The following is a 24,547-nucleotide window of genomic DNA, read 5'->3' on the forward strand; positions in this document are numbered from 1 at the left end:
AGCAGCTGGGGGCCTCAGAAAAAGGGCCCAGGAGCGGGGACAGCTGGGCTGCTGGGCTGGCAGGACACCTCCCTCCAGAGGGGAGGTGACAAGGACAGTTGATCCTGATGACTCCCCTAACCTCAGAGCTCTCTGTGGGACAACCTGGCTCCATGAAAAAGTGCCCCGTGGAGTGTGAGCACCAGGAGGCAGCCAGGCCAGGCCTGCCCCGAGACACAGCCTGCATTTAACACACGCAGCTCCCTCTGAGTTCTCCCGAAAACCTCCATACTCAGGGGACTCCCGGATGCATGGTCCCACTTTCAGTACCCCCCAAACCCAGGGGGATGGGGAACGAGGTGGCTGACGATTGTAGTGGCTGTGCCCTCCCATCTGTACCCAACTAAGAAGCAGAAAGGAAGGAGCCCAGGCGGGAGGCTTGGTCTTGTACCCCCTCTGATCTCTCTGGTTCTTACCAGCATCACACTGCTTACAACACGGAGCAAAGTTTCACGGACCAAAAGGTACCTGTGGGCAGAGCCCCACTACTGGATTCTGGGGCTGGAGCTGAGCTTCTGCCATGGCCAGAGCCCCCACCCACCACTCACAGCAGCATCTCAGCAGGACTTTATTCAGATATAACTCACACTCTCACCCTCCTGCCTAAACACTTCTAAACGGTGTTTACATTGTGTTTGCATGTCAAACTTTTGTGCACTTCATTGTTATACTTGAATTAAAAGAATTTTTTTGAAACACACCCTCCAGCGTGTTGGAAATAAACCCCAACCTCCTTCCCATGGCCTGCAAAGGGCCCCCCACACCTGCCCTGCCTCCCTCTCCGAGGGACCCCCAGGTTGCTCACTATTCTGCGTCACACCGGCCTTCCCCGGCCCTCCATGGCGCCCCACACTGCCCCTCCTCCCCCACCGGCTGCAGGGGAAGCACCACTCCTTGGAGAAGAAGCCCCCGGTCTACACCCAGCCCCTGGTGCTCTCTCGTCCATTCTTCCCCTTTGCAGCCTCAGTTATCTGTGGCTTTGTTTACTGTCTCCCTCTGTGAAACTAGGAACCGGGCTGCCCTGCTCCCCAACCTCCTTCCTGCTCATAGTACCGAGTCTGGCATATCGAAGGTGCTCAAAGCTCCTTGTGGAACCCAAGTGTGCCCTCTGGCAACACATCTCTGTGCCTCAGTTTCTGCATCTGTAAGAGGAGCGCCACCACTGTGGCAGACCTGCCATGCACAGGTGCTGAGGGGAGGACAGCTGGCCTTCCCCCAAGTTAAATAAATAACTGTCCATGTGAGCAATTATTGAAAGATTAAGAGCTGCTAATCATTAGCCACTGGGGAAATAAAACCATTTCATCTCCTTGGACTCTCCTGTGAAGTCACCCGCACCCTATTTTCTTGAGGCTGAGCGATGGGAGTCCCTTTATCTGCTCCTCAAAGACCTTTATTTTTCAGCCCTGAAGTCTGGGGGCAGGAACTTGCATTTTCAGACAGTTCCAAGACCCCCTCCCACTGTGTTGTTTCAGATCATGTTTTACAAATTTTAGACCCCAGAGGGCTGCTCATGTGTGTAAAAGGTGAGATGTCAAAAACGGTTTACCTATGATGTTCACCGTACTATCCACTTCATGTTTTATAGCTGAAGTCAGGACCGCGAACTCGGGAGAAAGATCACTTACTCCATTACTAAGCCCCAAAGATGACTCAACTGGTTCTTGCTAGGAAGAAGAAAAGAAAAGAGAATTGAGAACACTTCCTGTTCCCCCCTTTTCTCAGCTTAAGCTCGCCCCTCTGTCTGCTTTCTTTCCTGCTGGGCCGTCCCCCTGTCCCCAGTCGGCCTGGAGCTAAGAAGCACATAGGTCCTGCGCAGGCTCCTCCTCGGAGGAAGGGCCCCGCGCACCCACCCGCCTTTCTGACACGCTTCACCTGCGACAACGCTCCACGTTACACGGGGCTGCGTGATGTCTATGTGCATGGAAAGTACCATGTGCCTAGATCCCAGGTCCTCCTGCCCTGAGGGAGGCGTGCGTAGAGGGAGGGGTCATGTCATCTCTTTTACAGCTATTTCTAGGGAAAAGCTCTCTCCACTACTGCGGAAAATGCCTGGGCCACTGGCCCGAGCGCAGGCACCCGGAGGACACTGTGGGTGAATTCTTCCCAGATGTTTGCCCTGGACTCTGGCCACAGAACACCCTGCCCGGGGGTGGGGAGCTGATAACACAGCCCAGTCCAGCAACCCCACACCCACAGCTTCATGGAAACGCTGTTTAAGTGCCTGAGTGTCCCGTGCAGCCTGAGAGGCTACATGTCCATGCGGGTGAGGCAACGCGGCCTTTCTCCTTTTCCTCGGGACAGCCCCAGGCCCCTTCCTTCATGGGCATCACAACTCCCAGCCTCTGAGAGTGCCACCCACCCTGGAGAGCCCGTCCGAGCAACATAGGGACTATCAGCATGGCGATGAGAGAGCATCTCCTCAGAGTGAGACGCACTGGCATCTGTGAGAGCAACTGAGCCGGACAAAAAAGCAACTCAGGACAACACCTTCAGGAAACCAAAACAGAGAGGAGAGAGGAGGGGAACGAACACAGGATGGGAGCAGATCAGGTGAGGTCGGTATGGCTGTGCTTTAGGAAGTCCAGATGCTGTCATCTCTATGGCATGTGGGCCATTTCTATCCATTTATTTCTGAGCTACTTGGAATTAATGATGACACCCCCCCCCAAACACATACACACACACACACAGTGACTCAGGGAAGACACATAGGCAAGGGGGGGAAATGGCCTCTTTCGTGATCCCACCTGGCAAACTCCTCCCACAATAACTATAACTTCGAAGACATCACTTCACTGTACAGTTCAGTTCTAAAAAAATAAAATAAAAATCATGTAGTGCATGGTTGACCAGATGTACCAAAGGAGGGGGCCATAAGGAAGGGCCCAGGACAGCCTGACTGGGCAGAACTGTCACCCCTCTCCTCCCTCATGCATCTTCCCCTCTTTCACAAGTTCCAAACAAGAAGTCTGTCCTTCCTGGGAAACCTCACTTGCCAATGACTAGCATCACCATCTTTTCTCTTGATTTATGGCCAAGCTTCTGGACAAGCACCTGCCTTCCCCAGACTTGCCTCCGGCCTGTTAGAGCCTGGGTCTCCCACCACTCCAACTGGGGAATGAGCTTCTGGCTCCCTGGGGCTGGGGTGCCGGGAAAGACAGGCCTGGCTCTGCAGCCACACGGGCCTGGGGTCCAGGCCCAGCCCCTCCACCTCTCACCAGTTGCAGGACTTTATTGAAAGTCTTTAAGCCTCTCTCAGGGCATGGTGGACGGCTGTAAGCTCAGGACAACAGGACCCACGTCATGAAGAAGAGGTGATGGCTATGTGAGAGGAATGTGCACCTGGCACTTGTTTTAAAAAAATGCTCGCTCATATCTCGTCACCAGTACAACTCTGCTCACCCCAACCCAATGACCTTCTTTCCTCAAGTCCCTCTCCCTCGACACCACACTCTGACCCCCTACAGGAGGCCTACATGTCATCTCTGGACGAGACGACACCTGACGCTGCTGTAATTCACCTTTCTGATGGCACCTTCCTTCTCGCTGTTCCTCAGTGGCCCCTCTGCATGTCCCCTCCCCAGTCACTTCCATTTTCTCAGTTCTCTCAAAGGCAACTACAGAGCACCTGAAGGAGTTATGGAGAGAACGGCTCACGGTCACACGTTTCTTTTGTTGTCTTAAGCTATTTTTTACTCATTCAACTTCTAGATTTCTCATAAAAGTAACGGGGCAGTCAGACGTGCACATATTTAACAACCTAAATTATTCCGATTTCTCAACTGAAGACCTCTCAGTGTTTCACATGATCTACAGTTTAATTAGAGACAAGTGACATTTCATCACTTTACACTTGAGAAAACTATGACTCGGAGACTAAATTAATTTTCCGAGATCCTGTGGAGACACAGGAACTGGACTTGGTCCCTGATCATGCGACATGGTCCCAGTCCAGGAGCTTCCCACCTTAATCAACACTGCGTCCCGCACTGATTCCAACGGAGACTGAGACGGAACCGCGTTCGGCCTCACTCGCTCGCCCACCCGCCTGGTACTCTGCTCTGCTCCTGATGGGGCAGGAGAGTCTGCCAGGGGAGACCGAGTCCCACTACTCTGAGCATTTTTACTCCTCCCACCCCCGCTTCAAAAACAGCCTGTCCCTGTCAAAGTCTTCGGTGCTACCATCTCATTGGCACAGTCACTCTGGACGGACAAAGTGGTTGTCACTTCGAACTCCACACGTCCAACGTTAAACTCACCCTTCTCCATAAAACACACGCCATTCCCAACGATCCCCTCTGTGAGGGCTGAAGACCCGAGGCCTCCCCTGGGACCCACTCCTGGCTTCACCCTCTGTCTTGTCTTCCCTTCTCCAGAGAAATGCCTCCTCCTCTCGGGCCAGCTGCCACCCAGCTTCACCTAAACTTCCCACGGCAGTCTCTCCTCCCCCCATTCCCTCCTATCGCCATGGGAAACACCTCCCTTCGATACCAATTCCATCATGCTCCACCCCTCCCCAGGGGCTCAGCTCTGCCCTATTTCACGAAGTCAGCCACAGAGGTTATTTGGCCACCCAGTTTTCACACTGTGCTCTGAGCAGTGCCCCCATATGATTAAGGTTTAAAAACTGAGACCCCTTGTGACCACCAATGAAGGGATCGCTCTAGTATCAGCCCTGACAGGTGATCATCTGGCCTGTCTCGGGACAGTGACAGGGAGCATACTGTTTTTTAATCCAGCTCAAGTCACTGTTAGAGACAGCAGCTTGATTAGAAAGTTCTGCTAAACCATGACCTGCTTTCTGAACTTCTACCCAGAGGTCTGCATTCAGAACTAACACAGACCAGGCCTCCTCCTCACCCGGTGACGTCAGAGGTCCTCCTAGATGCTATTGTCCACCCCAACACCAATTCTTTGATCCAAAAGCACTTTATAGTTTCAAAGCACAAATCTTTCATCTGCAAACGATCCTTTGAGGCAGGAAGCCTTCATTTCTGATCCTGCCCACCTACCTGTCTTTGCTTCCCACTGCTCCCTCACACAAACTCCTGCTCTAATTACACCAGTTTCCTGGCTCATCCACTGGAGACCAAACAGCAGCTCTAACCTCCAGGCCCTTGTGTATGATGCTCCTGGGTGATGAAGAATGGCCTGTGTTTTAATTCCATCCATCCCCCCAGAGCCTGGCTCAGATCCCAGAGCCTCGAACAGTGCAGAGGCCCAGAGTGCGGTGAGAGACCACAGGTTCTGGGGCTGGACTAACATGGACTGAAATTCCAGCTCCACGGAGCAGTGCAACCTCAGGATAATTACTCAACCTCTCTGAGCCTCCATTTCCTTGTGTGTGAAGAGGAGATAACCTGCCCATCACAGGGGCTCTAAATGAGATGATCGAAGCCTAGCTCTTGGTAGAGGCCCCAAAACGTCTGCTACCATGCCTCTGTTTTACTCACTTCTGTCCTTATTGATCTTGACCCTGTGACATTTTAGAAACATATATGTGCACTGATAATGTACAATCTAGTATTACTGATTACTGTGTTCCTTATTTTCACTTCCTTAAGTAGCCAGTTACCTCCTGCAGGTGGATCTTAGTTCAGGAGAGAAGGGCTCACTGAGCAGCAGGGTATACTAAGAGAACGGCAAGGCATAAGGAGGCCGCACCCCTGCACCTACTCACGGCCAAGGGACCCCGGGGATGCCAGTCTCGGGGGGCTGTTTGCTGAGAGAACAGGTGGCATGGAGATAAACCACCTGAGTGACCCAGGAAAAGTTCTCACAGTCAGCCCGCATGTTCCGAACATCCTCAGCTAGTTAAAACCTCAATCCAACCTGAACTGAACGAAGACTGTGAAGAGCTTGCTTCGACTACAAATGTTCATTCCTAGTTAGGACACATAAGCCGAGTTTTCTCAGTAGAAGAAACCTATCCAGTCTGTCCAGGGGCATGTTTGCATGGGACACACGAACTCCGAGCTTAGGTGTTTCACATACAACAGGAAGTAATGTATTACTAGCTCCCTGAGGATAAGGTCCTTTAATGATACAACTCCAGAGAAGCTGGAGAGTGGACTTTGGAAATATTGTACAGAAACAGCAAGCGAACGCTATGGCCTTCGTAGTCATGGGCCACGAACTTGGGTGGTCTTATCCACGGCTACACTGCAGGGCAGATGCACGAAGATCTAAATTCAAAGGTGGGTCACCTGCCTTCTGCTGAAGCAACAATGTCCCTTTGAGGGGCGAGTTTCCAGTATTAACCATATCTTCAGCCCAGGGAGATTTCATTTCACAATGTGCAACTGGCTGGGTTGGAACTTGGCCCGCACGGCTGTGCCTGAGAGGAGGCCTCTCACTTGCTTTCCTGGGCAGATAGGGCCAAGCCCCACCCAGGGCTGTGCCTTCCACAGCTCCCTCCTCTGAGTGGCCCTGTGGAAGACACTGCCACTGCTGATGTGACTGCAGGTGTCCTTTTCTTATGAGAACACCATGTGTCCTCAACTCTGAGAGACACACTTCCACATCCCTAATCACGTGTCATGGTTTCATCGCAAGCTATTTTTCTTGCTTAGAGATACATAAATAATGATGCATCTTATAATCATTGGCATCGGGTAGTCGATGGAGTATGCGGACAAGTTTCAGCAGTTTGTTGAAAAGTGAGCATCTGTTATTCCATGATTATTTCTCCATTCACTGAGAATATGAAATGAAATCTGCATTCTAATGTAAAACCCCCATTCCTAACCCACATGTTCAGTTTATTTATGCATCCACTTGGTCAGCGAACACTCATGCATGCACGCAGTGATCAAGTGTGCACTGATTACCTGTCCTGCTAGATGCTGTGAAGGTTAGAGCAAATTCTTCAAACTCACGTATTTGTGGGGAAGCTATACTTTTCTGACTAAACAACAGTAATCATCAAAATGTAGGCCCCAAAAGTCTCCAAACTATGGGACACTTGATACAACTACTAACTAGGTTTTTTTCAATTGCAAGGAAAAATTAAGTTGTTTTAAAAGACGATGTAGGGGTAACCTGTAAATTTAAAAACACTTAAGAGACACATCCCAAAATCACAATGTGTGGACCCTATGTGAATCTTGATTCATGTAAACAGACTGTACAAAAACTATAACATGTATGCCCTGGCCAGTTGAGCAGTCACCCCGTGCACCCAAAGGTTGCCAGTTCAATTCCTGGTCAGGGCACATGCCCAGGGTTGCGGGCTCATCCCCGGTGGGGGTGGCGCTTTCGGGAGGCAGCTGATCGTTGTTTCTCATGTTTCTCTCTCACATCAATGTTTCTCTCTCCTCTCTCTCTAAAAATCAATTTAAAAACCTTTTTAAAAAATGATAACATTCAGGGGACAACTGGGAATCTGAACACTGGCTGGGGAACTGCTGTTATTTTTCAGATGTAGTCATGACACTGAGCCATCTTTAAAGACTGCCTGTCTTTTAAAGATATATACTTAAGTATTCATGGAAAAAATGACATATCTGGAATTTGTTTCAAAATATTGAGCTAAACCACATGAAATTGTTTTTGTAGGCCAAAAATAATTGAGTATCTGCAATTTTATATCAGGCATAGGAAAGTGGGTGGAGGAACCAATGAAATCAAATGGCCACGAGCTGATTAATGTTGAAATTGCGGGGATGGTGTACAGAGTAAATTTTACTCATTTGTTTCCTTCCTGTGTGTATAAAATTTTTCCATAATAAAAAGTTAAAACAAAATTGGTCCTTAATACTGTGCTATATTTAAATAAGTCAAAAGCTAAAAATACTGAAAATGAAACTGGAAGTATGGCTATTAAAATACTCTGCCTAAAATACTTCTTTTCAGTTGTAGAGGTAAATTAGGTCTGAAATGCTAACTCTTGATCTCAGTTTTCCCTCCAACTCTACCTACCTTCACAAGTCTAACTTTATATCTGGCGTAGATTTTTAAATAATTTTTCTTCCTAGTTTGACTAACTGGCTTATTTTTAAACATTGCACTGTCTGGACAGTTTGGTATTTTCTTTCAATAGTTATTCTAGAGTAGAAATCAGGATACTTGGCATCTCCTCTTTAAGTTCAGTTCTAAATAGCGGTGTGACCTTGGCCACACGTCCCAGCCTCTGGGTCCATGTCACTCAGCTCTCTGGAGCCTCAGCTTCCTCGTTTGCAAACAGAGCACAGTGCACCAGACAGTCTTCCCTCTGCCGGTCTAGGGGTCAGGCACTGCAGTGTCTGCTCTCTGCCCAGCGACTGAAGCTGGTCCTCAGCTCCGCGTGGGACACCTCACTACCCTCTGGCTAGCTAACAAGGATCTACACACAGTCTACACACAAAGATCCTCCCGAAGGGATTTCAGGCTGCACGGCCCACTGAAAAGCCCACACACAAACACATCCCTGTGGAAAGCCTTTGGGGATTATGACAGCTGGCTTCACAGTGGAGCAGAAAAGGTCTATTGAGATCCACACTAACACGGCATTTGATCTCATCCCTGAGTCCCTGACTTAATGGCCTGCCGTGGGATACACCTATAAAAATATAGGTAGCATATCTTAATACAAGCATATAATATTTAACATACTTTAAAATATATTTAGTAGCCTGAAAATGTCCTTAACATGATTAGATAGTAGCTGGTTGCTGGGGCTTAGCTGGTACTAAGTGACCAGCTGGCGACAGCGTGGGGACCAGAGGGAGGCTGCAGACTGTCCAGCTCCGTGAGAATCTGTGACTCCATTCATAAATTTCTCCATGAAACCGGATGAAGCGGGGGGGAGATGTGCACCTGAGCCTGCGAGCGGGCACATGCCAAGGAGGAGACGTGGAAAGCACATAAAACACAAGAGCCAAAGAACGAAGATCGACCACTTCCCCGAGGCCCCATTACTTGTTTTCATAAGACACAATCATGAACATGGTCACAACTCTGGCTTCCTCCCTGAACAACCAAAGATTACCTTGATGTGCTTAACTCTGTCTTCTTTCTCTGTCTTTGGTTTCTTTCCTGTGGGCAACAGAAGACAGTCCGGGATTAATGCATGAAGAACAGAGAAACATCTCCCCTAAGTGTAGTGCTTTCTAAACTCTCCACCAACCCGTGCAAGCGTTACTCTGTACACGGCCGCAAGTCCCAATGTCTTACTGCCTTTGGGGACCTGAGACTCATTCCCCCAGCCAGGTAAGGCCAGAATGAGCCTCCACGGTGCAAACCCCAGGCGTGGAAATAAGGAAATCATAAAGGCGCTACAATGTGTGCCAAGGGCACTGCATCGTGGACCTTTATCTACCTTTTTTAGAAGGCCGCTCCGATAAGGGCAACATCCGGTACACCCTGAAGGCGTTGTTTCCTTTCTTTATACTCCTGTCCTTTACTTCCTCGATGTCAGGCAGGGAGTTCATGGCACATCGAAAATTCGCCTTCCATGTTTTCGGATCAGGTTTATCTACGCCTGGTTGATGCTTTCCTAACAAAACAGCAGGAAGAATTAAGGTTAAGGAAAAAAGGGAGGTAGACACAGAGTAAAGATTTCTGGAAACACGGGATTGCTTGCAAGTAGTACAGAGAAGCAACCCTGTGCACCCCAGGCTACGCCTACAGCGACCACCATCCTGGCTTGCCTGGGACTGAGAATGTTCTTGGGATGCAGGATTTTTGGTTTTAAAATCTGGACAGTCCTGGGAAAGCTGGTACAAGCTGGTCACCCTGACTTTACCAAACAGCTTGAGAAAAAATTAATAATGGTAGAAAAATAGGAATCGATGTCAGCAATACAGAAGGCCGGCAGGCTGGCAGGCCCATAAGCACAGGTAACTGGAGTGTCTCTTTTTTCACCTGACTCTCAAATATTAAGTTAAAAGACCATTCCTCTCAGTAGCTCCTTACTTAAATTTTGTTGTAAGTAAATATATTCTTGACTACCTTTTGACCCAAGTTTATAGCCGCAGAACAAACAAGTTCTTTATGGCCCTGGTACACACCTGGGGAACGCAAGGAGAACTCTACAGGAAATTTAAGGACTGAGTTTCTGTGGAATGATGGGTGGAGCATCACCTCTGAATGATGAAGTTTGTGCCCATGTGTCCTGGATATGCCTGAGGACAAGTCACAGGTTTTTCAGAGCTGTCTTTATGAGACTGTAATGCAGGAGATTTTATATGTGCAGTAAAAACAAAAATAAACACTGCAGTATGTAACTGAAATTTGCTAAGAGAGTGGAACTTAAATGTTCCCAGTGAAAAACCAAATAATTAAAAAGTAAATACGGGCAGCAATAAATGCGTTCGTAAACTCAATGGGGGCACCCTTTCCCAAGGATTACATAAATCATAACTTTAAATATCTTACAATTTTGTTTGTCAATTACACCACCATTAAAAGAAAAAAGAAGGCATGAAAACAACGCAATAGTGCCCGCCGCCGTCAGCGATGCCTGGGCATGAATACCTGTGTGGATTGCCCAGTTCCTAAAGAGTGGGGCATCTTTCTCCACATCCCACCCGTGTCTAGCTGCATGCATCCAGGGGATCTGGAAGATCTTCTTCTCCTGGGAAAAAAAAAAATGTAAATAAGAGCTGCACCCATGGGGTTCTGGGCACCCCTGCGGAGGGTTCTTAAGTTCTAGCTGGTCAAGTTCCCCTTGAGGTGTCACTGGACTCGTTGAGTTTCCACAGTAAAATCTACTGCAAAGCAAACCCCCTTCCCCACGGGGCCCCACACCTTAACAGTGTGCCCGGGTGAGATTCAGAGCCATGCAGTATCTGGCAGAACAGGAATGAGTCCCAAGGTCACGGGTGACAATCTAAGAGATACCAATGCGCTCCGTTATCCTGTGTTTTTCTTTAAAGACCCTCAGACAACGGGCCTCTGACAAACGTCTCATTTATGAGACAAACTCATTTATTAATAAGACAAACGTCTTATTATCATTTATTTCCATCATTTGGTAAAGAACTCCAGCAGCCCCAGTAAATTAAAATTAGGCATCTCTCCAGAGTAATATCCACTGGTGCCGTGAAAGGGAGTCAGGCGTACGAAGCCACTGTCACGGAGCCCGAGCATCTCGATGGGCTGGGGCAGCAGCGGGAACAGAGGCTCGGCCTACTGTCCAGCCTCGTGTGTCCACCGCCCTGTGTGAACCGTCTGAGTCAGAGCTACAGAGATGCATCGGGAACAAGGAGATGACGCTCATTGTTGGAGCAAAGTCCCTCCCTAAGATTCTTCTCATATCAGACCTTTCCATCTCTCTTCCAGCCCAAGACACAATTCAAAGTTTCTAGAAAATAGTGCCTTGGAAACAAAATCACACTCATGGGAAAAACTACCCATGGGAAACCTGGTTCAACCAGCAGCACCGGCAGTCACAAGGCACCTTACACATGACGACACATGCTCACGTGGTCTCAGTTTTGCTTTCTGCAACAACCTAATGAGCTACATACATGTTGTAATTTCCGCTTTGCAACCGAAGGAGTTGAGGGACATAATTAAATTATTTAGCCAAGGAACTTATGAGACTAAGTGTCTAAATTCCAGACCAAGGCCAGGCGACCCATCTACAACGGTTCATCTCAGCCCAGCTTGTCTCCCCGTGCTCAAATTTACAAGATGTTCAGTTTTACAACAGATCTGACTTGGATTCTGTGGAGATTAAAGCCCAGGGAAATGTATTTTTTAAGCTTTCAAGCCAGTTCTGATCATTCCCAGGTCTGGATCCCAGCAGATGCACAGGGAAGGAGAGAAAATGTCAGGAGGGATCTTCCACCACTCTGGTCTGAGTGAGAGTAGGAAGGGTCCCCGCCGACCTAAGGGGCTTGGTGCCTCTGCACAGAACCAATTACAGAGCCTGAACTCAGAGTGTTTCAGGACATCTGAGAGTTCCCCAAAATCTGGTAAAAGGGGAAATTCTGCTGTGTTTACAACTCAGTACATAAAGAAGAACCGAAAGTGAGAGACTTTTCATAAACCCTCCTGTTCGTTTCGTGTCATCCACTGAGACAGCAGTGTTTCTGGTTGGCCGTTTCCAAAAGGGCAGGTGTCAGAAAAGGGCCGAGGGAAACTGTATTGTTTAATATAGAGGAAAATCAGAAAGGAGATCACTTAGTGCACTTTTTGATGTTCGTTTGAAAATGAACGTATTTCAGTGAAAGAATGTTTTTGAAGCAGAACCTAAAGGCTTATAGTTCAAGATAGAAACCCTTAAAGAATTTGCTGTTGTGCTTTTTTTCTAGGTCAGAGGAGCTCTGGGGTGACACAATCACAAACTGATCTCATAAGACCAAGTTGGTTCTGATAAGCAGATCTTCCCAAGCACCTGCGTGCAGGCAGGCGGACGCGGCGCACACGCACAGCCTAACCCAGACTCGCAGACACTGTGCCCAAATCACGAAGCTAAAAAGTAATGACTAAACTTAGTAATTATCCACCACGGATCCCCTTGAAATGGGCAAAGGACCCAAGGGAGCCGCATAAATGGCCAATAAGCCCGGAAAGAGCCACTCAGCAAGACCAATCATCAGGGAAAAGCCAATGAAAACCATAATGAGATAGGATTTCACACCCACGAGGGTGGCTAGAATCACAGAAACAAAACCCTAAGTGTTGGTGACAATGTGGACAATCTGGCACTGCCATGCACCGCCGGTGGGATATAAAATGGGGCAGCTGCTGTGGAACACAATTTGGCTGATCCCCAAAAAGCTAAACACAGAGTCACCACAGGACCCGGTGATTTCACTCCTGGATATACACCCAAAGAATTATAAACACGTGTTCAGACAAATACTTATCCCTGAAAGCTCCGAGCAGCACTACTCAGAGCAGCCGAAAGGTAGAAACCACCCAAATGTCCATCAACGGACGAATGGTTAAAGGAAGTGCTCTTTAGGCATAAAACGGAGTATTATTCAGCCACAAAAGGAATGAGGCACTGATACATCCATGTTATCCTTGTGCTGAGTGCAGGAAGCCAGACACAAAGTGCCAGTATTACAGGCCTCCATGGATGTGAAATACGCAGCCTCGGCAAATCCGCCCACAGGAAGCAGGTTCGCGGTGGCCATGAAGCAGAGGAAGGGCATGGGGAGTGACCACTCGATGAGTAAGTACAGTGTTTCCTTTTAGGGCGATGACAAAGTTTGGAATTAGATAGTGGTGATGGCTGTGTAATACTGTGAATGTCCTTAGTGCCACTAAATTGTACACTTTAAAATGAAAAATTAAAAAAAACTACACGGAACTTGTAACTAGTTTTTTGTACTACGGCGGGGAAAAGAAACCACTAATAAATACATCACACATAATTTTTTTTAAAGATCAGGTTGAAAGGTAAAGGTGAAATTCATTTTAAAAGTGAAAGAGAATCTGACAAGTAAGTATTCTGGTCATAGATCCCTGCGCTCCCTGGGACGGTGATGGCGTTGCTCTGAGTCGGCGTAGGCTGTGACATTGGTATGTGACATCAGGATGCGCCATCGGGAGCCCTGCGTGCCCAGCCCACACAGGTGGTGGCTGTGTATACACACCATGTACGGAAGGACTGCGTGCCCCAGGGTCCACTCACGTCTACATCTAAGGGCAGGAGAGAGAAGCATGGCCTGAGCTGAGAAGAACATTTCAGATGACCTTGAGCAATGCAGAACAAACACACCTTGGCCCCAAGTGGAAGCCAGTTCTCTTATCTCCCTCTGCCTCTCCTCTCCCCCAATATTTGTCAGATGTCCCAATTTCATATGCTATTTTTGTTCCGAGGGGGCCTGATATTTACACAGGCACAAGCCCGCTTTCAGTGAAGGGAAGAGGAAGGTCTGGACCTCCCTGCCGACCTCCTGTGCCTAGGGAGAGCCTCGCCTGGGTCCAGACAGATCTCCAATATGAAATGAGAACCTCGGTAACCAGAGTGGGGATTGATCGGAGCTGCTAGAGAAACAGTGGAGCTGGGCTTGGCTGCCTCCCTCCCTTCCTCTAGAAGTGGCCCAGGGAGACCACATGCGAGCATCTGGACAAATCCAGAACCAACCCGGTCCCTTCAACAAGCCCATGGCAAGAGAGCAACAAAGGAGGCAAACTTTCCACAATCAGGAGAGACTTCCAGTCACAAGAACCAAGCACAACGCGTGGGCCTTCTCTGGATTCCGATTGAAGGAACCAGTACTAAAAAGATATTCTGGGACGACTCAAGGCATCCTGAACATGAATGGGGCAGTGATGACACTAAAAACATACGGTTAATTTTTCTGATTGACAACGGTATTATGAATAAATGAGAAAATGTTGTCTCATAGAGGTACACTGCCAGGGAGTTGCTTTAAAATACCACACACACACACACACACACACACACACACACACACACACAAAGATAAAACAAAATGTTGACAATTGTTAAACCTAGATGCACATTACTAAATTTAGATGGGAATTTGCTAGGCTACGCTTTCTAGTCGTTAGGCTATTCAAACACACTAAGCGTATTTGCAAATACTCATAATAAAAAGTAGCTGGCCCAAGCCAAGGCCCCATTTATGAGCTAGTTACAAGACTGCTTTGCCAAACCTCCTCGCGGCTCCTTCCGAGGAACCCAAAGGACCCATTTCATTACCACTCTCCTCCCAATTTGGGGGGCGAGGCACAACTGAACCTTCTGCGAGGACAGCTAACTGCAGTATAACAAGTGCCTCCTGGGTACAGGAGACTTGACAACATGGTAAGTCAAGCCAGCCCAAATCGGCGGACGTGTTAAAAAAAAAAAAAAGTAGAAAGAAACGTGTTCTCTTCAGAAATCAGGAATTTCTGCTTTAATTTCACACTCTAAATCAATACAGGCAATGCTACCTTGTTCTACAAAATATAATCCTACTTAACCTCCCTATGCTTTCATTTCCTTGCCTGTAAACTAGAAAAAAATAGCAGTTATCCTGCCCACAGTGGGGCTATGTGAACTGAGGCACGCATGTCGCTTAGAGGGGCGCCTGGCACGTACTCAGTGTTAGTTTTCATTATTAGTACGACCATTGTCAATGGTACTGAGTATCTGTGCCCCTTCAACTCTCCGCGACCATCTCCCCTTTCCTGAGACCTCCCGTGCACCCCTTACAACTGAGCAGGCTGAGGCACGACCTCATTTCTTGTTTGCTTCTTGTTTACTTCTTAGAAGAGGCTAATTAAGAAGCCCCTCCCAAATACAAATCCAAAACCCGAGAGATGCAGCAAGCCCAGAAAAATCGACTGTTTGCCATCAGACCTTACGATCCATGACAGGTCCCATGAGATGACCACACGGTTTCTTTAGGTCATTCCTATTTACTTCGTACCCCACCTCGTTTCCAGAAGGACTCACTTAAACAGACACATTCAAATACAGTACCGTTCAATTAAAAATAAGTGAAAAAGTAGTGGGCGAGGGAAAGGGAACAACAAAAGCAAGATCTGAGAGATACCTGAACCATCAAATGAGGCCAGGAGTGGTATTAGTTAAAAAAAAAAAAAAAGACGCTGCATATCCTGTACACTTGTAAGTGGCCACAATCTGGCTCTAAGCTCTCGGCACATGATACAGAGATAAAGCCTGAGCAGCGAAATCGTGTCCTTAAGATCAAAAACGGGGGCGGAGGGGGGGCAGAAGAAGACAAAGGAACTTTCTCAGAAGAACTGCAATATTCCTGGTAGTGGGAGAGAAACCTCCCTCGCCTCTTAAAGGCATGATCTGTTACATGTAGTTGCTTTTCTAAATTATACCTACATAACCTCAGGTGTTCTTTATTTTTACAGACACTGTCTCCCTGAGTCACCCCTACCAGGTAGGATCAATTAAATTGAGATGGATAGATAAGGAGAGTTCATGCACATGGGGGCAGGGGACAAATAAGGAGTCTTTATGTATATGGGAGAGGGGACAAATGACTGAATGCTTCTTTTTGTGACAAGCAGGCACACAAAGAGGGTTTCAAAACAGAAAAGACAGTTTTAACCAAGATGCTGCACAACTGAAGCCAACATAATATTGTATGTCAGCTGTAATTGATAAATAAAAAAGAGAAATGAAAATAACTTTTTAAAGAGAAGACTTTTTTGAAAGACAAAAACAAAAGTTTTCTTCATATGGAGAATGTTGGAAAGTAATCAATATGCTCCATTCCCAATATGAAACCTGGAGCCTCATGTCCTCTAATCCTAGAGAGCCAGGGGAAGCAGGCAAGGAATTTAGAAGGAAGAAGGTAAGAAAATACAACAAGAGGCTCCCCGTAAGCAGTCATCCAAACTACCAGCGGCGAGCTGAAACTGTAAGCCAAGGGGGAGGCTACAGTCTGAGACGGTGGTAAAAATATTATAGAATAACTTGATGTTTTTATTATCAGTTTTGCTTGGTTGATTTTTTGCAATTAACAAGCATAAGATTTTGAACACAAAGAACAATTTTACTTTCAGAGATCCATATGCACATGCTTTAGTAAGGATCACACACACGTACACACACACACACACGCACATGTACACACAGGTCTACACACACGCATACATGCACACATCCACACGCATCCACACATGTATACATACACACACACTCACACACATACATACACACACAGAGACATATACCCACATACACACACACACACATGCATACACTCACACACACAGACACACACACTCACACACACAGACACACACTCACCCCCCACACACACCCCCGCGCCATGGGCTCACCTTGTTCAGCCACTTGAGCCCGGGTATCGTGTTGGAGTTTATCTGCTCCTCCAGCCAGGGGCGCATGCGCATCCTCTCCACCGGCATGGTGCCCGTCTGCGGAGAGGAAACCGACATCAGGCACTTCTGCTACCGACTGTGGCGCCCACACTGTAAAGTCCTACACCCCAGCCTGACCCTCCCCACTGTCCCACAGCCTATGTGTCTGTGACGGGGGAGGGGGCATACCGAGGGGCTCCGCCCCAGAGCCACCGCCCCTGCTCGAGGTGGCGGGTCATGCCAGAGGGGCTGTCCCGTGGGCAGTGCTGCGGGCCAAGTCCGCTCTCAGCTGGGAGGGTCCCACGGACAGAGGCCGGACTGGCAGACACTCGGCTACCCAGAGGGCCCAGCCGCCTCTGAGCGACCTTCCCTAGAGCTGGGTCTTACCCCCCCCAAGCAGTCAGTGCCGACAGCACACGCGTTCAGTGTCCAGCACTCACAGCATCAGGTTGTACAAGGCTGTGGGTGTTATCTTCCCGAGGACCGAGGGGGACCGTGCAAAGCAGCTGTTGTGGGAAAGACCTAGTATGACCAATTCGTGCCTTTGGGATATCTGGGTTACAGAAATGCTCTGACCCCACACTGCCACTTTAAGCTCTAAAAGGATCAGGTCACCTGGGTCCAAGGTCCTGCACCAAACACCAGTCATTTCCTCCGGACGTGTTCCCTCTCCCCCCAGCGCTCACCAGCACCTGCTCCCGTTTACCCGCAAGGACCCTCTTCACTGTCCCCCCACCTGATTCCATCCTACCTTGTCCTGCAACTTACTTTCCCTCTGCAAAGCGTTTCATGGGCTGAACACCTTTCCTCCACCAGCTCACAGAGTGCTCCTCCCTGCCTTCCGCCTGCTCCTCCCAGCCTTTCCCTTGTCCATCAACACATGTCCAGAGGAGAGTCGCTAACAAGGTACTGTCCACCCCTCATCCGCACCCTATTTACACAAAAAATTTCAATCTAATGTGGATTCAAAAGCCAAGACCACGCCAACTCAAGCCCCATTCTCTAGGGATTCATGGATGGAGTAACATACTTCTCTTTCCACCCTTAAGTGTCTCTACTTTCTTTTACTCATTTCTTCTAAAAAAAAAAAAGTGAGCTCTGGAGATGCTATTGACATGAACTTGGGCCGAGATCACAGAAGTCTCATTAACTCTCTCTTCCAGCTTGCAAAGGACCTCCGCCCTCCTCTACGCCCTGCTCCCAGCTCATGCCACAGTGCAAGCATCATTACGCGACCTGGGTGGGGCCGTGCCCTTACCTACAGAGCCTAATTCAATTTTAGAACTAAATTCTAGAACTTGCCTTTCCCTCGTATGTCGCCCCCAGTTCGGATGCACTCACTGATGCGGGTGCCTCCGGCTCCCTGCTCACACCGTGCCCTCTCCCCTCGTTCCGTGGGCCTTGGCTATCCTCACCCATCCTCCAAGACCTAGCACCCACTCTCCTTCCCCACAGGGCTTGCCAGGCCATGCCAGCCAGAAGGAACCCCTCCTCCAACTCCCACAATACTCCCCGACCTTGCACGCTTGTTCGAAAATCAAACAGGGCTCCAGGGAAGCAACTGCAGGCTCTATACTCTTACCTAACTCTTCCCTGAACTGTAAGCTTTCAGCTGCGTACACTCTCCCTCCCCAACCACACTGTAAGCTCCCTGAGAGTGGGACCCCACCTCTTACAGGTCTTCTAGGAATCCTACGAAGCCCAAACGCTGCCTTCCACCCAGGAGGCGTTCAATACAAGGGCCAGTTCTGAAGACCAGCGGCCGCTGAAGATTCGCTCCATCCACTCGCCCGGTCATCATTCTTTGAGACGCATGAGAAAACTTCACAGACAGCCCCAAGGGACACAAAATGGCCACGAGGAGCCCCAAATACAGCTGCTCTTGGTAGTTCCCCAGTCGTCCCACTCACTCAGACATCACCCATTCAAAGATCATTTACTGAGAATGATATTCCAGGAGCAGGAAAAGGAGAGACGTTCCTAACTCCTAGCCTAAGAGAAGACAGGAAAGGAGAGAACTGTCATACCACACAGAGGGCCTTGTGTACAGAACAAGGAGCTACGGGAGAGATCTGGGAGCGCTGGGGAAAGCTGTCCACAGAAGACGGATGGCTGACCACTGGGAGGGCCCTTCCCAACAGGGTGACGGCCGCCAACCTGGTCTCAAGATCTCAGGACCCAGAGAGAGGGCAGCTAGGTCCAGAGCAGGAAAGCAAGCAGGGGGGAGGAGCTAAGGTAGGGCCATTTTCACATCCCTGTCGTTATAATCAGAATATATTTCCTCCTATATTCTTTTCACAAACGACTCATTTAGCGGGGGAAAAATGGTCACCTAAAATATTTCAGAAAGCTTGTCTGTAAAACGAAAGCTTACATGGGCAGGCACCGTCCGCCTTGTTACTTGCGGATGGCGCACCTGCAAGGCCGCCGACTGCCTGAGATTTATCTGTAACGCCCAGGGCCCTTCTCGGGAGGCCTGCGCGGTCGTTAGCGGGCACGCACGGCGAGGTGGAAACTGGGGGTCCTGCAGCACACGCTCCCCGCTGAGGTCCGACAAGACGGCCCTCTGCCTGATCTCAGCTCCTCTGTAAACAAGTGTCCTCTCCACTTGTTTCGCTGCCCATTTCATGCAACATTTCCCTCATTTTTCTGCTGTGTTGGTGATTCTACTGTTGACAGTGGCCAGCACGAAGTGCGCCCCGGGCTGCTAAGCTCAAGAAGGCTGTCACGTGCCTCACGGAGAAAATCCGTGCATTTCGGGCGTGAGCTGCAGTGTTGTTGGCCGGAGCTCAGTGCTAATGAGTCGGCCATTATTAAATAAGAAGCCTTTAAACAGAAACACATCTAAAACACGGTGACTGATTGGTGCATGAAAATGCTGTGATCAGAGGCTCACAGGAACCTAAGGAGAGGGGCAGTTGGACAGAGACGCACAGAGAGAGTGCCACATGCAGACACGGACACGGAGGGAAGGTGGCCACGTGAGGACAGAGGCAGAGACTGGAGTGGTGTTGAAGAGGAAAGGAAGGATCCCCCCTCGAGGCTTCAGAGAGAGAACAGCCCTACACGCACGTTGATTTTGGACTTCTGGCCTCCAAAACTGCGAAGAGAATCAACTTGTTGCTTTAAGCCACACAGTTTGTGGTACTTTGTTGTGGCAGCCCTAGGAAACTAATACGGAAGGTGCTCTGAGTCAGGTGACAGGGCCCCAACTAGACTACAGGTGAAGGAGCCCCAAGGTGGTGAGAAGGCAGGGGAGACACTGCAAACACCCCAGGGTGGGAGGACCAGCTGCCAGAAGACATCAGGAACGGGGAGGATGCCAGAGACAAGCTGACCGTGCAGGGCTGGACCGCACCTAGGGTGCTGCCCACTGTCCCACGGCTGCAGAGAAAACTGGAGACTTAGGCGAATGAAAGACAGGATCAGTTTTATTAATAGTGAAGGTAAATCCACACCAGTGCTTTACCCACCTTAATGTGCAGACAAATCCCAATTTGGTGAGTCTAGGGAAGCCCTATGATAAACGAGCTCCTAGGTCCTTGGCTCACACCAAGGCTATAGATTAACCTGTACTTTTACAAGTCACTTGGCTGTTCTGTGACATCCTGCGAAGTCTGGTCATTCTGGCAGACAGACCTCATCAGTGTCCGTATCAGACTCGGTGGCATCGTCTCCCCCTCATGTACATACTTAGCCTTTCTAACCAGGACGCAGCTCAGCCACACCTCGAAATCTATCACTTACCACCCAAATATGATGGAAATCACATATGTAAAATTTTTCCTACATCTTTAATCAGGACCATCATTAATTATAAGCTGTTTTTTAGAAAAAGCAAATATAGCAAGTATCTTATCTCAGAAGGGAAACTGGTATAAAGGGCTCACTTATTTAAAGTTCTTTTTTTGTTTATTTTCAGAGAATCATTATTGCTTTTACTTTCCTACTGTAAGCCATCTTTTATTACAGGGTAACTTTGAATGAACATATAGAAGCCTCTCAGAATATCACCACTGATATCTTCTCCAAGTCTTCATAAATATAGTGATTAATAAAGCAATTTCAAGAGACTATTAATCTGGGGCTGTGAGTCACACGAATGTGAATTATTAACACCAACTAACCAAATGATTTATATGTGTCCATGTGGCTCCTTTTTTTAATAGCCGGGACAGCCCTGCTGAAACACAATGAAAAACCAACCCTTTTACATGAGGGCACTTCCTCTTTTTCACTCGATTTCATAGCCAGGTCCCACCTCCCACACTGAACGGGTAATGAGTTACTGTGGTCTTGGCACATGACACAAATGAGAAAGGGCGCAGTTTGACACAGATTGGTCATGACTATCAGAAGTCGAGTGTGCATGCTTAATGCTGTGAAAGAAAGCAAAGGTGGAGTTCTATATTGAGCTGAGCACCAGAAACTCAACATTTAGTCTGGCACTAAAAATACATTCTATTTCCAGAGACTAAAAGGCTGGGATGACAGTCACAGAGGGTCAGGGGACTGAGTACTGAGAGTACTGGGTAAAGAGGCTTCCTCGGCGTGTATTTTCTAGCTCCCACCAATGAAATTGAAAACGATAGATCAGTCTTCTTTCTATAAGGCGAGTTTCCCATGGGCACCAATACCCAGGCCACATGAAACTTGTACAAAGTTAAAGAAGGTATGGAACTGGGTAGAAAAGACACAGAGAACCAAAATACGCCAGAAACCAGGACACCTGTGTGCTGGTCCTGACTTTGCCGTTACTACGGGGTGTCCCTGGGCTAGTCGCTCCCTCGTTCTAGCCCACACATTCATCGTCTAGAAAAATGAGGTTTCAAAGAGATAACTTCCGGGGTTATCTAAGATTCTAGGAAACCTTTTGTAACATGAAGGCTCATTATCTGATTTATCTTTTTTGTGAGCTTCTAACCTTGTGCACTGTGTGGTTTTTAAAAGTGAAATGCTAAAATTTCATGATTCTACAAATCTAAAATATGAAGTATCTACCCTCGAGCCTGACAAAAGGCACTTTCTAAAATCAACTACCACTACAGGGGTTGGGATCATCTTCAAAACCATGGCATAGTGCTATAAATCAATTTAGTATGTGGCAGGTATTTTGACTACTACTGGTCATTGTGATTCACCGGGCAAGAATCATGTCCCCCATAAAGTTGACAATGCTATGATCCCAATCAGTGGCATTAATAGTGATCTTGAATTTTAACCTAAAAATCTGAGGTTTGGATCTTGGTATAGTAATAGCAATGGCTCCTATTTATTCAGCTTTAACTATATGCCAGGCATTAAAACCAGGGTTTTCTATGAGTTTCTCATTTAACTCTTACAACCCTAGAAGGTAGGAACTTGACTACCTCATATTACAGATGAGGGATAGTTAGGAAAATGCTCAAAGGCAACCAGCTCATAAGTAGGGGAGCCCTGACTCTCATTCAGGTCCGTCTGAAACGCCCAGCTCAGAAATCCTAACCTCTGCTTTCTTCTTGCCTTAGGAAGCAGTTAAGATGGGCTTGTAACTGTTCTCCTTATGGAGCTTGTCGAACTCCTCTCTGTTTTGCATACCACTGACATATTAATCTTCCTAAAATGTCACTTAAATCATGTCAATGTTCTGTTCAAGAGACTTCTGCATGTCCCTGCTGGATTAAAGATAATAAAATCCTTGGCTGAGAGAGGGATGCTTCTGGTAAAACCCAGGGGCCTTACAGTGACTACTCAACAGAAACAATGGAAGACAGGAGACAATGGAAAGATGATTCTGAAGTATTGAAAAAAAACAACTACTATTCAAAAATTTTATATACAGCAAATATTTCCTTCAAGAATGAAGACAAAATAAAGGCAGCAGAGAAAAACTTAGAGAATTTTCCACCAGCAGCCCCACAGCTCATCAGTTACAGGAGACAGATCACGCTCCCAGGGTCACAGGAGATAGGTCAAAACTGGGCAAGAGTAAAGGCAAAAGTATGGGCACTAGGATGCTAAGAACAGGGCTAAAGCTTGAGTCTGTGTCACAGAAGCTGACCACAGCAGTGCCGGGCCCCATCTCTTAAAATTGCATCATTTGTTTTAAATAAACCGTGAGGGTTCTTGTCACATAATAGGCCTCCCTAACATAGCCATGTGCCCACACCTCTTACCAACCTACAGAAATGTTACCCTCCCAACAAAAGCTGGCTCAGATCTATTTTCAACCATGACAACTTCTCTCACAACTCTAACCACTGTCAGCAGTAGCCAGTCATCCAGTGTACTAACAAATATTTACTAAATACGTGTTATTACAAAGAAAAACAAAAACTCTGCTAAGTGCAACGGAGGACTCAAAGATGTGTATGACATGATCACTACCCTCAAGGAATTCATAAGTTAACTGGGGATATGAGACATAAATCATATAAAGGTAACTAATAATACTGTAATTATAATAATAAAAGACTGCACTAGAAATCAGAAGGCAGTGTATGATTAATTGCCGACTAAGTGAACTAGTTCATAAAGAATGCATAAATCATCCTTAGATGGGTTTGTAAGGGAGAGCTTGTGGTAAGAGCTTATGGGATGGGGAGGAATTGCTTAGGCAGAGAGGAGGCAGCAAGCAAGCCAGGCAGGTAAAGGTTGGTACGTGGCCAAAGTGGGACGGAGGGAGATGTGCTCGCTGACGTGAGCAGATCAAGTGACTTGGACCAACGCGGGTGGAGTTTCCTAAGTGAGCTGGGGGCGTGAGAGGCACACACTGGATATTTTACACAAATCGCCTCTCACCCTCCAACAGCCTGAATCAGTTAGATAGTACCATCCCCACTTTAGAGATGAGGGAAAGTACAGCTTGAAAAGATTAAAAAAAAAAAAAAAATGAAAAAAGGGCAATGTGTCCAAGCCCCCAGATGAGGAAGCAAGGTTTGAACCCAGGTCTTTACAGAAGATCTCAAATGCTCAGCTGGAGACTGAGTTTGTTTGCAGAGGCTACTAAAACCTTCTGAACAGCCATGTGTCACTATCATAAACCAAGCGGCACCGTATACAGGGGCAAACAGAGGCAGGGAGACAGCTGGAAGCTACTGCTCGGGTCCAGGGTCGTGGCTACGGGAATGCACAGAAAAACCAAACCAAACCGAAAACAAAACACAAGTGGCAAGTACACTTGTAGGATTATAGCAGCAATTTTACGTAGTAATTTCTCCAGGATATATATATAATTCTTCCCAAAACACAAGTTCCTCTTAAGTGACATTCTACACTCCTCACACTGACTTTTGCATATCCTTTTAGCAAAAGCAAGAATTTCAGCACAGAAGTATGTGGACAGAGAGGAAACCGGAGATGAAAATTGAAAAACCATCATCATCACCATCACCCCCATCACATTTGTTCAGGTGATTCCTAGGAATCAGACATTAGGCCAAGTGTTTTCCCTGCATTTCATTTAATGTTCAAACCAGCGCTCTGAGGTACAGTATCTTATCTCCCTCTTACAGAGGACACGAAGCTACCTACCAAGCTGCTGAGCTATAATTAAGAGGTAAAGCCAGGATTCAAATCCAGACCCGCCTGCCTCCGGAGAACACGCCAAAAACCTCCAGACCAGTGTTTTTCAAACCTCAAGTTACAACCCACCGGGGGGTCATGAAATCAATTTATTGGATTAAGGTCAACAGTCTAATGCTAGTGTACGAGAATACAGAATGGAAACTACGAGAGCCCCCCAAGTAAGAGTGAGCATTGTTTTATTAAACAT

The 24,547-nt window shown here is 47.6% G+C and overlaps 1 protein-coding gene across 4 annotated transcripts in view; it reads right to left on the reverse strand.

Annotated features, from left to right (window-relative positions):
- The window catches only part of IRF2 (interferon regulatory factor 2), a 69,858-nt gene that overhangs the window by 18,096 nt on the left and 27,215 nt on the right, over window positions 1–24,547 (reverse strand). For 3 of the 4 annotated variants that reach the window (XM_081131024.1, XM_081131027.1, XM_081131025.1), the window contains exons 2-6: window positions 16,756–16,851; window positions 10,498–10,597; window positions 9,341–9,517; window positions 9,011–9,057; window positions 1,589–1,706 (exon numbers count right to left, since the gene is read on the reverse strand). In XM_081131024.1, coding sequence (XP_080987150.1) covers window positions 1,589–1,706; window positions 9,011–9,057; window positions 9,341–9,517; window positions 10,498–10,597; window positions 16,756–16,842 — 529 coding nt within the window. In that variant the 5' untranslated portion in view covers window positions 16,843–16,851. The remainder of the gene's footprint in view (window positions 1–1,588; window positions 1,707–9,010; window positions 9,058–9,340; window positions 9,518–10,497; window positions 10,598–16,755; window positions 16,852–24,547) is intronic. The other variant, XM_081131026.1, reaches the window with a different exon arrangement.

The sequence above is a fragment of the Miniopterus schreibersii genome, assembly GCF_964146895.1.
Source record: "Miniopterus schreibersii genome assembly, chromosome: 2".
Lineage (NCBI taxonomy): Eukaryota > Metazoa > Chordata > Mammalia > Chiroptera > Miniopteridae > Miniopterus > Miniopterus schreibersii.